Below are 14,105 nucleotides of genomic sequence, written 5' to 3' on the forward strand. Positions count from 1 at the left end.
TCACTTCCTCACAATGTTGTAGACCCATTACAGGGCGCAACTGGATAGTTTTTAATGATAATAATTTGGACATTTTAAGACAGCAATAAGAAAGAAATGACAGGAAAGAAGGAAGAAAGAGATGCAACAGTTCTTGGTTGGCTCAATCCCAATGCTAAGGGGCTGCCCCAAGGTTGCTTTTGTTCCCAGAACAAAAGCAACCTTGTAATATCAGTTCCTATTAATACAAAAATGCCCAGATTGGCTTTAATCTCACTCCTGTAGATTGGCCCAGGAACTCCTCAGTTTAATTTTTATCTCAGGGTGTGGAGGATTATTCAATTTACTAGTGTGCACTCCTTATTTATAAGGAAATATTTCTATATCCTTGTTTTTTGGAGTCATGTACAAAGTACAAACTAGTACACAAAAACCTAAACCTAGCTGTCACAGGTGACCACTTAGAGGGCACACATATTCCATTCTACCAGTAAATAGTATTTTTGAAACGGAAACACACCCACCTGAACCGGTGGATCTCCTATAATAAAAAAGTGCTGCTAATTTAGTTTTGGCTGACACTCAGTGGCCCTCTCATGACACCAGGACTTCTACTTCTTTTGGATTTTCTGAGATTGATGTGGAGTTCCAGTTCTCAATCTTTGAAAAACCAACAGTATATTTTTAGTACTACTTGTTCCCAGGTCTGTGTAGGACTCTGGATTCAGCAATTTAGAGGACATAAGTGACTGTTCAGTTTCCCGCTGCAGAAAGTCAGCCTTGACAGCTGGCTGTAACCCACACACTGTATCAGACAGATTTAGAGTGGCAAATGTCTCTACCCACAACAGCAACAACCACCCAACGTTTAATACATACACAGCTGTGGTTGTTTGAAAACGGAACAAATGCATTGAGATCTACAGCCTACAGCGACGTCGCTCAGTGTGGGTAGATGCAAGAATGAATACAGTACTGTTTCCATATGATCTGCTCTCCAATTACCTCCATAAGGCATTAATGTACAGCACAGCATGGTGCATCGTAGACGGCTGTTTAATAAATTAATCTCCCAGGAAACATCACTCATTATGCTGTGCTGCTTATATTACAGTCATTATTTTATTGCCTAGGCTGAGAATCAAAGTCAAAAATGCAAACATTTTTAAAACACTCGCTATAAAAAGCCTTTTTCAAAACGATACAATAGCACGGTAAGACTGCCTTTTATGACCTGGCTGCGACAAACATCCACCTCGTTGACGTATCCTCGGGGCAGAACACTGAATCTCTGTCAGCTCCAGTACTGAATTAATGCTCACACTGACCGCTGATGTCTGTTAGAGAGGGCAAGACAAAAGAGAATTTCTATTTTGAGATCTGTCGGGAATCACATTATTCGATTTTACGCTGACATCAAACACATATTTAAATGCTGGGCCAAAGTCCTGATGTACCTGACATTTTATATGTCTCTGAGAAGCAACTAAATACATTCGTCGTGAGATCTAAATGCATGAAATGACAAGTGAAGATATTCACAGTGAAGGAAAAGCTTCAAGCCAGACTCCATGTTGACAACCCCCCAAAAAATATCTAATGGGTATTTGCAAATGGACACAATAACATAATGAAGCGTGGATTTCCTGAGGAGAAACAATTCTGCCATTGGACACGCCCTTAGATGAAAATGCTCATTATCAACCAGAGCCTAACAGTAAGGATCGCCTGATGACCTGGGGGCAGTAAAAAGTTTGGTCGGGCCAGCAAATACAATCGGCCGGTTGCACGAGACCTAGTACAGCTAGCTCGCTTCCCTGTGGTCAAAACAGCTGCCAGGAATTGGAATTCCCCCATATTCCAACCTTTATGGTATGCAATGAAATGGCCCAGGACACATGTAATTTTGTCCACCTTTTAATGCAGTGGTTTGCCAACGGGTTCAGCGACTGGGGTGGCGAAAAGGCCTCGAAATATTTGACCCTTAAGGTCAGGTTAGAAGCAGAACATGTTTACTAAGACCGAGCAACCTTGAATGGAACAGAGTGACAAGAATAGAGTGATCTAAAACAAACATTGTGTGACATTGGGGCAGGAACAAGTTGTGATAAAAAAGAGTATATACAAAACACATTGAGATTAATTTAATTCACAGGAGGTATAAAAACAGGTAACTTGTGTCCCATATAAATGAAAAAATTGACTAAATTATGTGGGAATTTACGTCATTCTTTGATTTTGTGATGCTGGAAACAAATCTTAACAATAACTACGAAGACTTTGTGTGACTAGCTAGCCTCACTTCACTGTCTGCCGGTGTTGTGTCGATGACTGTTTACCCATTGGTATTTATTTCCCCTACCGAAACCTGAACCAAATCTGAACCATATTCTCTCTCTAACCACCAAAGGGAGTGCTACACTTTAACAGGAAGAAACACTTTTCAACAGGGAAACAGACTTTGATACAACACAGGTGGTTGTAGCTAACAGAATAATATGGAGAGAGATAGGAAGAGATGTGTTTTTAATGTCAATGGGTAAAACCTATGCATGTTTTCATTTCCAAAACAATGTAGCGGAGGTCTAACTTTTTTCCCCTTCCTCGTCTGCTGAAATATTTAGTTTCACTGGGAAATGCGTCAACAGAAGCTAAAGACGTTCTAGTTTGCAGTCAGAGGTGACCTGTCAACAGTTTACAGACACCTCTTTTATAATGGAGGTCTGTGGGGAAAATGCTTTTTGGAAGGTAATACTTTTCAAAATTAGGTTTTGATTTACCTCAGGTCCTCTCTGAGCACCTGTGGGGCTCTGACAGTTCCTCCTGGCTATCAGGTTTTGCAGTAAAGTTTCAAGCGATCTACGTTCTCAAGTCAAATGAAAATGTCATTCAAAGGTTCTAATTTTAAGAGTTGTGGGTGTCATCTTGACACTACATATGCTCACATCACATCACAAGGCCAATTTCAGAGCTGGTTTATAAGGCGAGTGACTCGTGTAAACAGTCAGTGCTCACCTGGTTAGACCTTTTCACCTGTCGTCATGGTAAGCAGCTAGTGACAGTGAGTCATTTAGTTAAATTTGTAGTGCTCCTCTCTCTGTGCATGTGTGTGTTAAGATGCTCTATGTGACAATGAGACTTAATGAGATAGAAAAAGAAGCTGAAAGCTGCGGCCATCAAGACAAGAAAAGCTAAATCAGACACTGAAACAAAATGAGAGCAGATAGCTATTTATATCAGTGGGGTAGAGACCAATGGAAAGAATATAGCTACTGAGAAAATGACACTGACATTGAGAGAGGAAGATGTAGAGGGTGGGACAAAAGACAGAGAGAGAAGAAAAGATGCTGACAGCCAACCAGACAAACTATACTTTTTTACTCACTCAGACAGCCTCTTCCATCGTGCCACACACTGCGCTTTTCTCGCCCACGCCAGGGGTGAGATTACCAACATATACATGAACTGGGTAAAGGACACACAGACAGATTACTGTGCTGAATTCAAGTGCAGTTGAGAGCATATAGAAAAGATTTTTTCGAAAAGATGCAGCACTTATTTAAATGAGACATTTTCCTTTTGTGGCATCCTCTCTCTCTGCCTCGGAAGTCAGATCAGGTCAGGTCAGCACATTTCTCGAAGTCACTTCAGATCAAATCAGAGTACCTTCATTGGAACGAATTCAAAGGTTACGAGGTGAGGTTAGTACATCATAAAATATGAAAGTCATAAATTGCTGTAAATGTAAGAGATGAAAGTATTCAAAATAAGGACAACACTACACATGTGGAACATTTAGATATAGAAATATCTGATTTCCAGATATTTCATGAGGGATGTTAAATATAAGGGCCCAGACACGACAAAGCAACATCAAAGAACTACCGGCAACGAAGGCCCACAGTTGCATCACCTCATGTCGTCTGTGTCTCGGCACGTCGGCAAAGTTGCACGTAAACACACAAAAAAGACATCAGCCAGTGGCCAACTCGCTTGCATGTTCTGCATTTGCATGAGAGTAAATAATTCTCCGTACCAGCAGGCAGCAGTCGTCTGTATTCGTCATTCGAAAGTAAAACTAGAAGACCCAAAGGCCGAACTCAAGGTGCTAATTAGCCAGGCAGCACATAAACAACACAAGATGTTGAAAGAACAAAATGTATTCACTGTGTGCAAGTGAACACTAACACAAACAATTAGGAACCATTTCTGCTAAAGAGCTCAATGACTAAAGAAATAATCTTACCTAATATAACAAGTTCGTTTCAATCTCACGCCCTCTTGACTCTAGTTGCTTATTTGCTTTCTTCACTTCCTCTGCTCTTCACGTGTACTGAGCTGAACTGCCAAGCAGAAGGATTTCATTTAGCGCTGGGCTCCGCCAGCTCCAACACTGATTCAGCATGATTCAGCAATAGCCAACAAGGGAGGACTGGTGCCAACAGCGCAGTACACACCGCAAAAAATGAAGTAACACCCACCAACGGCCCTACTTTGACCAATGGCCGACCATTGGCTTCATGTGTCGGGGCCCTGGCATGTAATATCGTTTTTCACATGAATAACTTCACTCAAATAATAATAATACTAGATTTTATTTACAATGCACTTTTCTTAACAAAACTTACAAAGGACGTTACTGACTAGAACCAAATCAATATAACCACAATAAAATAATCTACAGCAGTGGTGGAGGAAGTATTCAGTTCCTGTACTTAAGTAAAAGTACTATACCACACTCTGTTATATCTGTTTATCAAAATAGCTATCAAATGGCTAATTGATTAATCAAGTAATTGTTTTAGCTGCACTTGTATTTACTGTTGGGACAGTTAATTTATAAGAAAACACCACAAAAACAATCTTAATTTGTATCTTCTCAGATAAATGTAGTAAAGTAAAAAATACAACACTTGCCTCTGAAATCTAGTGGAGTAAAGTACAAATACCTCAAATTTGTACTTAGTAAATGAACTTAGTTACATTCCACCACTGGTCTACAGCCACACCGTTAATGGCTGTACTTGCCCTAACATCAGTATGCTGAAATGTGCAGCATACCAGGGTCAGTGGGCATTATTGAAACTCATAGCTGTATGTTCTCAGCATAAACATTTGATGTTCCTCAATGGTGTTTAATAATTTCACCCAGAATAAGCATATATAGGGAAAATAAAATAGGACCCAAAATTGACCCATGAGGCACCCCAAACCTGATTATGGCCAAGGAAGAGAGATGATTGTGTTTGGAAGCACAGAACCAGTTCAGGACAAAGCCAGTAAGTCCAGCCCAGCAACTCAGCCTGTCAGTTAAAACTGAAATAGAGTGCATCCTAGCAAAAGATGGATTTTGTTCTTTTTAATTGTACACAAAGGTAGAACAAAAGAAAATATGTATTCAGGATGGTATTTGTCCACATGTTTGGATGCTCAATTAAAAGGTATAAATCATTTTTTATAAGTCTCTGCAGTTTGCAGCGCCACATCCGCACAGATAGCCTGACTGCCTCACTGAAATATATCTCTCTCTGTCTGTCTCTAGTTTTAGAGAGCTTGCCCCCGGCTCGTTATAAGGAAACCATATCAACACTGTTGGCATGGTTACAACAGTGCGAGGCCAAGCTGGCTGTCCCATCCACGGCCGTTACAGAATATCCTATCATGGAGCAGAGACTGAAGGACGTTCAGGTAAATACACACACACACACTTAGGTCTGCAGATGAGTGATACATTTCTGTTTAATATCCAATCTATATAATATAATATAATCTCATCTCTGTAATAATCTCTATAATATCTATAGTGTGGCACTTTGTAGATTTAGATGCACACATTTAATTAATAAAACTGAGAAATGTTTCCACACATCAGTTCAGTTTTCTCCACCCTTTCATACCTTTCTTGCTTTGGTTTCTTACACTTTCACTGAAGCTTCAGCCACTTTCACCGGTTACATGCCACCTGACCAGCCACCTTTAGATCTTTGACTTTGATTTCAACTTGTACAGTAACTACTGCCGTCACTGCTCACATAACAACTGACCTGTGGTGCTTTTTATTAGTGTAGATTGTTTCTGTGTGATTTGCAGAGTGTTGGAGATATTGACTGTAGAGATGTCTGCCTTCTCTCCAGTATAATGGAACTAGATGGCACTCAGCTTATGGTGCTAAAAAAAACATTTGAAAGCTCAACAGCAATGTCTCTTTCTGGAGATCATGACCTGGTTACTCAAGATAATCCACAGACCTTGTTGGGAGCAGTTTTATGTAGGACCTATTTTCTTTCTATGTAGCTATATTCGCCAACCTTACACTGCCCAGAAGGAAGTGTACATTTACTGCTAGTTCATGTAGTACTGCTGAGCTACCTAACGTTACAGCTCAGCCAAGGAGGTTGCCATTAATGTTTATGTCTCGCACCGTCACGAGCAAGAGCCTCTCGTCCATGAGTAGATGCATGCGTGATGATATGGTTGGCAGGTGTAGTTCAATTCAATAGTTCCTACATGAAACTGCTCACAACAAGGTCTGTGGATTATCTTCAGTAACCAGGTCATGATCTCCGGAAAGTGACATTGCTGTTGAGTTTTTCAAATGTATTTTTCTGGCACTTTGAGCACCACAAGCTGAGTACCATTTACTTCCATTATACTCAAGAGAAGACAGTAAGCTCTACAGTTGATATCTCCAACACTCGGCAACTCACACCAAAACAATCTAGACTGATAAACAGCACTACAGGTAAGAGGAAAAATATATATTTTTGATTTTGGGGTGAACTGTCCCTTTAACTTATCAGGGCTTGAATCATGTAGTATGGTGTAATGTTAGAGGTTGGTATAATAGCACCTCACATCTGGTATGAATCAGAGGTAATTATGCTGTTAGGTGGGTATACTCTAATCCCATCATCCACTAGGAGTCAACAGTGATTCAGCTGATAGGTGGATTTGCTCTGTATCACTCTGTGTGCTCTTGACAACGCTGCTGCTCAGATCTATTTACAAATTCCCATAAAGTGCCAAAATGGTGCTGGCTCTCTAATCCTGTGGGGCTGTATAACACTGTAATCAGTTTTTACTGCGCGTAGTAAAGTTATATGGCCACTGGCGATGCCAAACTGCCAAAGCAGCACTCTTTTAAAGGATGCTTCTCTGCTGCTCTTTGAGGTAGCAGGCAGAGGATAAAGAAGGGAGAGAAAACAGATGACATGCCCCATTAACCAAGAGTCTGATTCATACCCACAACCTACTGAGTAAATTGCATGCATCTGATACACTAGGACATCCCCAAATCACCATTGTAAACATAAAACCCTTGTAGAACGAATCATTAAGGCAGCTGGAGTATCCTTTTAAAAAGGAGAGGTCGTTTTAAACTAAGTTTGCTTGAAATGTAACCCAGTATTAATAGCAAAGGAGTCTTTTTAGGGGGCACAATACAGTGTACAGATATATTATCCTAAGTTCTGTTTATAATATTATTATACTTATTACAAATAATATTATAATTATACTTCTGGGGTGGACTTCCCCTTTTAGTGCTCCCCTCACCTGGCATTATACGTTTCTGCAAACTACAGAAACTTAACGTGTCAGCGATGTTGTTGTTCAGATAGAGCACAAAAACTACTCGGTTATAGTTAGTAAAAGATAACGTTTTGGCTTAAAATACCAGGTTTTGGTCTCACAATACAGTCAGAAATGCAGCAATGTCTCCAAAAACATTTTCTGCTTTTTAATCACTATATACCCCCTTCAAAAACAGCAATGGGGTGCTATAAAACACCCATGTTTGGTGCCTTTAAACTGCTGGAAACACAGCAATGGCTCACAAAATCACTACCGGTTTTATTGTTTGCTGGTCTCAAATAGTGGTCTGCAGTGATCTGCACCTTGGCAGGCGTTTCACTAAGGTTACATGCCATCCTCCCCACTTCCCGATTACAATGTCAGTTTATATACACTTTAAAAACACTGACATGATAGATATAAAACGTAAAAATGTAATGTATTTGTGGTTTGTTCTGGCGACTGGGCTGCCCTGCCTCTGTGACCCAGGCTGTTGGCTAGGCTTGTTTTGGAAACTACAAAATTGTAACCCCACTGATCCATCTCGCCTCCAACTCCCAATACAACTTTGATTCTTTATTTTTTCTTCCTTTTACCCATTTATTTATTCACACCCTCACACACATACATATGTATATGCAAACAAACATACTTACCCCAACCAAACACACAACACAGACCACCTCACTTGAAGATACTCCACCCATGTAGGTAGTGAAAGAGTTGTTGCATCTGTTGTTTTCTCCACATGTGGTTGTGGTGTTCTTGCTGGATGTTGTTGCTGTTTTACTGCAAGCTCAGTTTGGGTAGCCACAAGCTTTTAAGGGTTTGCTGGAGGTGTTTGTGCTCCATTTCTTTCAACTAAGTACATGTACCGGAAGTGTAGACGCTTTCAGGACAGAACCCTCAATATAGTCATTATGTCATGCAAATGTTTGATTTTCTTGTTTTATTTGGCATCATTTTTACCTTAAGTGTAAATTCAGTAGTTCATTTTTCAACTTAACTGATATCTCATTGGTTTAATGTTCGATCAGCCCCTCTCTAAATTATGTTCTGGTCCTGTTTTAAGAGTGAATTAACAAATCAAGATGCTGAGCAGGATCAGAATAATAATCCGGTTTATTGCTAAGTAAGTTTTCACATACAAGTAACACACATAGTGCAGAAACAGACATAAAAGGAAAATGATAATAAAGACATGAAAAGATACTATGAAATAGGAACTGTAGGTCTGAATAAAAATGAAAGAATAGTGCCCTTTTTAGAAGTTGTAGTTTGGGCAGCAATGTGCATTGTCCAAGGACTAAACTGAGGCCCACAGTACGAAGTATAAAAGTATAAAAAGAATGTGCAGTTCACATCACAGTATTTTGTAAAATGTAAATAAAATACAATCGTAAGATCCTCTTTCATCAGACTTTAAAGCTATCATTATACAAACAGTATGCATTCACACCTTGCACCATATTTGCTGTCCTGTATCCTTAACAGCAGTCTTCACTGAAAGCAGCAGCTCCATCAGCAAGCTAAACTGCACATTCAGAAGCCTAAAAACAAGCAGATAGAATTTCAATTTCAGTGAAAATCGTCGATTTCCTGAAGCCAGACTCGCATCTGCATTAACATGCAGAGAGCAGGCCAGAGCCAGTCTGCTATTGGTGTGTGTTTGTCTACAACTCTGCAATTATGAGAGGCGGGTGAGCAAAATCCCAGTGGAGCAAATCAGTGTCTCTGTTTATCACAATATCTACCTACAGATACACACACACACACAGAGCGCCAGTGCAGTTTGTGTCAGTATGCATACAATACGGAGGTGAGTACATACGCATACACATTTTCCATTGTGTCAGTTTTAATCCGTAATTCCAGTCAAAATCATACAAGGTCGTTTTTTTTATGACTCATGTTGTTTTAAAAGTGTTTATTTCTATCTTTGACTAAAGTCAAGGTTACACAATAGGGGAAAAAGTGTGTGTGTGTGTGTGTGTGTGTGTGTGTGTGTGTGTGTGTGTGTGAGCGCACCCTCTTTAAACTTGATAATGGTCTTGTAGCATAGCAGGGAGATCAAGCCTTGTAGCCTGAGATTAATTAAAGTTGATTGTAGATAATAATTAAGAATTCATTCTGCATACTGATAAGCTGTCATTAATTTCCAGCACAAGTCTTTCCCCTCTCGTCACTCAAAGAAACTTCCGCGTGTGTGTGCACGTATGTGTGGTTGGAAACATTTCCTTTACCCAGGTGACGGTAGCACGTTTCTTTCCACTTACTTTGTTCATTAAAGTAATGAGCACTCCTGTCGGATGGGAACTTGGTTTGAATCCTGACCTAGTGTTAGGAAAACAGAACTCTAGCAGATATTAAAACAGCCCTGATTGGTTGAAGCAAATGACAGATGATTATTAATATTATCAACAGCAGCTGGGAGAAATTATTAAAGAGCTGATTGCAGCATTCAATCACTGCTTATTATTTAGGTGTTATTACATTGTGTGATTGATTTGGGACTTTGTAGTAGTGATGTGGTGAGAAGTGAGTAGGGGTTGATTGTATGGATAATTGATTGAAGACTGCAGTTTCGAGAGTCACATTCTCCCAGTTAAACTGTTATTTAGATTGGATTGTCAGTGTTGGCAAAGCTATTTTGAAAGTATACCTTTGCAAGCTACTAATTACTTTACGCTGGAAGAAGGTGAACTTCAACAAAGCTGCCCTCAGGATAAAATGTAGTTTGGTCAACCAAAGCTACTTCGAGAAAGTAGCTCAAACTACTTTGTAAAAAAAAGATCATATTGACAATTTACATGAGATTTGAAATTATAACAAAATATAGTACAGAAAAGTCATATGCCAGCAAAAAAGCGCAGTTGAGTTAAATGCAAAAAGTGCCCACTTATTCACAGGTCATACAAAAAAGTTAACCAAGAACCACTTTGGAAATACGTGTTTTTAGCAATGCTTTTAAGGGCTGTCCTCTGGGACTTTGTGTCATGATACTCTTTTGAGTTGTTGTGCTTTTAAATTCCTAATAAAAATAATAGAAAAAAGGGAAAGAAAAGAAAATACCCCACTACTCATGACAGAATGCTCAACTTTAGATGTCTCTTCCTGCGCTCCGTATAAGATTGTCTGTAGTTTCAGTAATTTACTATACAAAAAAAATGCAAAAAAATAATTTATCTTCTTGAATCACCATGCAAATACAAATGTAGTAGAACCATTAGCAAACTACTGCAACATGTTGTTTCAGCAGTGACCAACATATATTAAAAAGGTGGCTAACTCAGTAGAGACTGTCCTCTCAAGAGAAACAACAGCACTGGTCATTTGCTAAAATGATTGAAATAACTCATGTTTGCTTAAAGAAGACCATATGTGGCAGTAAGAATTATGAATGTTGTCAAGCGTGACGTTGTAGCATTCCGAAGAACTCTTAGGTAGGACAGTGTGGTACAGTTGGACGATATGGATAAAATCAAATATCACAATATATTTTATCAAATAGCACAATAACGATATTGTAGGGCTGACTCTTGGTACTTTCACCAAATATTTTAACATTGAGATTTTTGATACATTAAATAATCAACAGTAACATTGCTAGAATGACTGAGTGGGTAAAGCCAAATAATTGAACAGCTATAACAGTCTGATAAGTTTAGAAAATTACATCACTTTACTGTAATGCAGCCTTTAAAGCCAGGAAAACACATATTATATCTAAAATCTAAGACAGTATCTAGTCTCAGACAATATCTAGTCTCATACCACGATATAGTATCACACCACAATAGGGCTGGGGAATATATCCCAAGCCTTGTTGTTGTGGTGTGTTTTGGGTCAACAAAGCCAGAGACTTGGACACTGGAGCCCGCGGTTCAAATTTCATCCGTTACAGACAAAAAATGAATTGAAAGAATTTTGACTGATAGTGAAAGTAAATATGCCTGAGTTGATTGTGGTTTGTTATCTGGTTGCTGGTGGATTGCGAAAGGAGGATGAGAAATTGATTTGGTCAGGCATGTCTCAGATCAACATGAAGCCATGTGCAGTTAGCGTGAGACAGTCCCAAAACACTTGTGTGAGACTGGAGTACGACACAAGCTTTGTTAAGAAATAACACAAATGTATTGCTTCTGTCTGACTGACACAGTCTGGATTTAAAGCTGTGAAGTACACGCCAGCTGGCATTACGAGCATTGATAGCATAAATCATCAACCCTGCAATCCATGATTTCTTACACTGTAATCAAACACACATAGTGAACCTCAAAAGGCAGTTTGTATATTTAACCTTTGTTTGAATGGCATTTTGATGACTGTGTAACAGGCTGTTTAGTGTCTGCTGGATATATTTCTTTGCAAAAGCTGGTCAAAGGTGCATGAAAACAATATACATTCATTACAGTGTTGAGATGCCACCACAGTAATGACCCTAAGACCCTCTACCATTGAAGTAGGAGGCAGCATCAAACCAGAGTTACATATGACTGTGATATAGTAATATCTCTGTTGTCTAATGGTATATATCATATTACATCTCTCCTATTACACAACCCTGTGGGTGGAAGGCTGTCCATCAACAGATGGTCATGGGTTCAAAGAGAATCACAGGCATTATTTTTGTATTATTTTGCATTGTGATGTATCACCTCCTCACCTTTCCATTGGATCTTTAATAAGAGAGCTCAGAAGTGAAAGTGGTAGTTTACAGAAAGAGGCTTGTCCATGTGTTTCCCTGCTCTCCACTGGAGCTGGATACAAATCATTGAGCGAGAGAGGGGGAGGAAAGAAAAGAAAAAGCCAGAACTTTGAGCAAAAATAGTCTCTAATGCCTCCCTGCTTGGGATTCAGTGTTGCAGCAGAAGGATTGTGGGTAAGCCATAGTAACTGACGGATGTCCTGTCCAGGGGCTGTGCTTGAACTAAGCTAAACTAAGCCTCTGAGCCACCTTGGTGTGAACGAGGCTTTCTTGCCCCAAATCTTCCACTGCAACCCACCTAAAGTTCACCAGGAATTCCCTCACCTATCCACTTGTAATTCATCCTGCACAGCAGGGTAAGCAAAATCAAATAGTGTGAAAAGGCTTTCGTTACAAAATGTTAACAGTGGCAGCCCCGTAACCTCTCATGCTCGTCATCCCTCACTCTGCTATTTCCCCTGCTTTTCATAGATCCTCACACACACAAAGTCAGGAGAATAGAATCTATTTTACATCTGGATCTCCTCCTATTGCAGCAAACGCTCCATTTTTTATGTATTTATCCGTTTATTTAGTCTTGGCCCGACTCAGCACCCTACTTTCTACATCTGGACCTCCTCCCACTGTGTACACAACCTCCACCTGTCAGGCAAAGTGGCCAAAAGAGCTCTTCTGACTTATATCTTCTCTCTATATCCTTCCCCCAACCATCCACCCTGCCTCTGCCTTTTTTCCACCATGTCTCTTTTTCACCCCTGCAGAACCTCCAGGTGGCTCTGGCTGAACACCAGGGGGAGGTGGACTACCTAACATCAGCTGTGGAGCAGGTCTTCCAGAAAGCTCCACCAGACATCAGCCAAAAGTGAGACATGGAAAATAACAGAGTGCTATGTAATCCACTGAAGGAAAGTTTGACACAAGAAGGAATTTGGTGCACTGGACATGTGGGATATGCTGGTAGTATTTCGGTTTTGGGAGCATTCTTTGGACATGTATACAGCAAATTCAGAATATATGTCTTAACTGGGGATTTTACCACATTGAGGGAAACACTGCCTCTTGCCTCTGTGCTTTGACATGAATGTGTTGTACACAAACCAACTGTTTGCAAGGCTGAGGTAGAAATGCATGCCCAAAAGAAAAGCCCACATTTCTGGTCTAAAGGGGAAACACATCTACTTTTAAACTTCATGAAAGACGGATATCAACAGGCTTTTTGGGTATGCTAAAATATTGCAAGGACGAGCTTCTCAAGGAGGTGATTAGAGAAATTAAAGAGGGAGGCTGTGTTCTCATGGTCAAACAAGTCCGCCACTGGTGGAAAACTTTGAAAAAGTCCTGGCACAAGGGAGAGCTGTTCCACTTTTCCTTATTTTGATATTTTCGGAGTATGCACAGATGCATGTAAATCAGAATATTAGTGGAGTATTCATTTTTATTAGCATTCTAAACAGCGTAGTAGGAATGAAGACGCAAGCCAATAAGCCTCTTTGATTTTCTGCAGGTATCGCATAGAAACGGATGCCGTCATGGCGCGTTGGAGAAGACTCGGCACCACGCTGGCAGACAACGCCCAGAGAATACAGGAGCTCATGGCCAAACTGATGCAGTTTGAGGTGCAACTGATCACAGGGAGTACTATATGTTGCTAGATCTGCTTGTGGACATATCTTTATTTTAATACCCATTTATTTTCTGTTGGCCAGAATGATGTAAAGACTTTAAAGAAGTGGATGGCAGATGTGGATGTGTTTCTGAATGAGGAATGGCCAGCTCTGGGAGACTCTGAAGCTCTGGAGAAACAGTTAGAGCAGTGCACAGTAAGGAAACCATGCATCTTGACATT

General features: G+C 40.0%; 1 protein-coding gene across 17 annotated transcripts in view; it reads left to right on the forward strand.

The window, feature by feature from the left end:
* The window catches only part of dmd (dystrophin), a 376,736-nt gene that overhangs the window by 229,164 nt on the left and 133,467 nt on the right, over window positions 1–14,105 (forward strand). For all 17 annotated transcript variants that reach the window (XM_078165601.1, XM_078165594.1, XM_078165599.1 and 14 more), the window contains 4 exons: window positions 5,522–5,667; window positions 13,021–13,121; window positions 13,764–13,875; window positions 13,966–14,079. In XM_078165601.1, coding sequence (XP_078021727.1) covers window positions 5,522–5,667; window positions 13,021–13,121; window positions 13,764–13,875; window positions 13,966–14,079 — 473 coding nt within the window. The remainder of the gene's footprint in view (window positions 1–5,521; window positions 5,668–13,020; window positions 13,122–13,763; window positions 13,876–13,965; window positions 14,080–14,105) is intronic.

This window comes from Epinephelus lanceolatus, chromosome 24 (assembly GCF_041903045.1).
Source record: "Epinephelus lanceolatus isolate andai-2023 chromosome 24, ASM4190304v1, whole genome shotgun sequence".
In the NCBI taxonomy this organism is placed as follows: Eukaryota; Metazoa; Chordata; class Actinopteri; order Perciformes; family Serranidae; genus Epinephelus; species Epinephelus lanceolatus.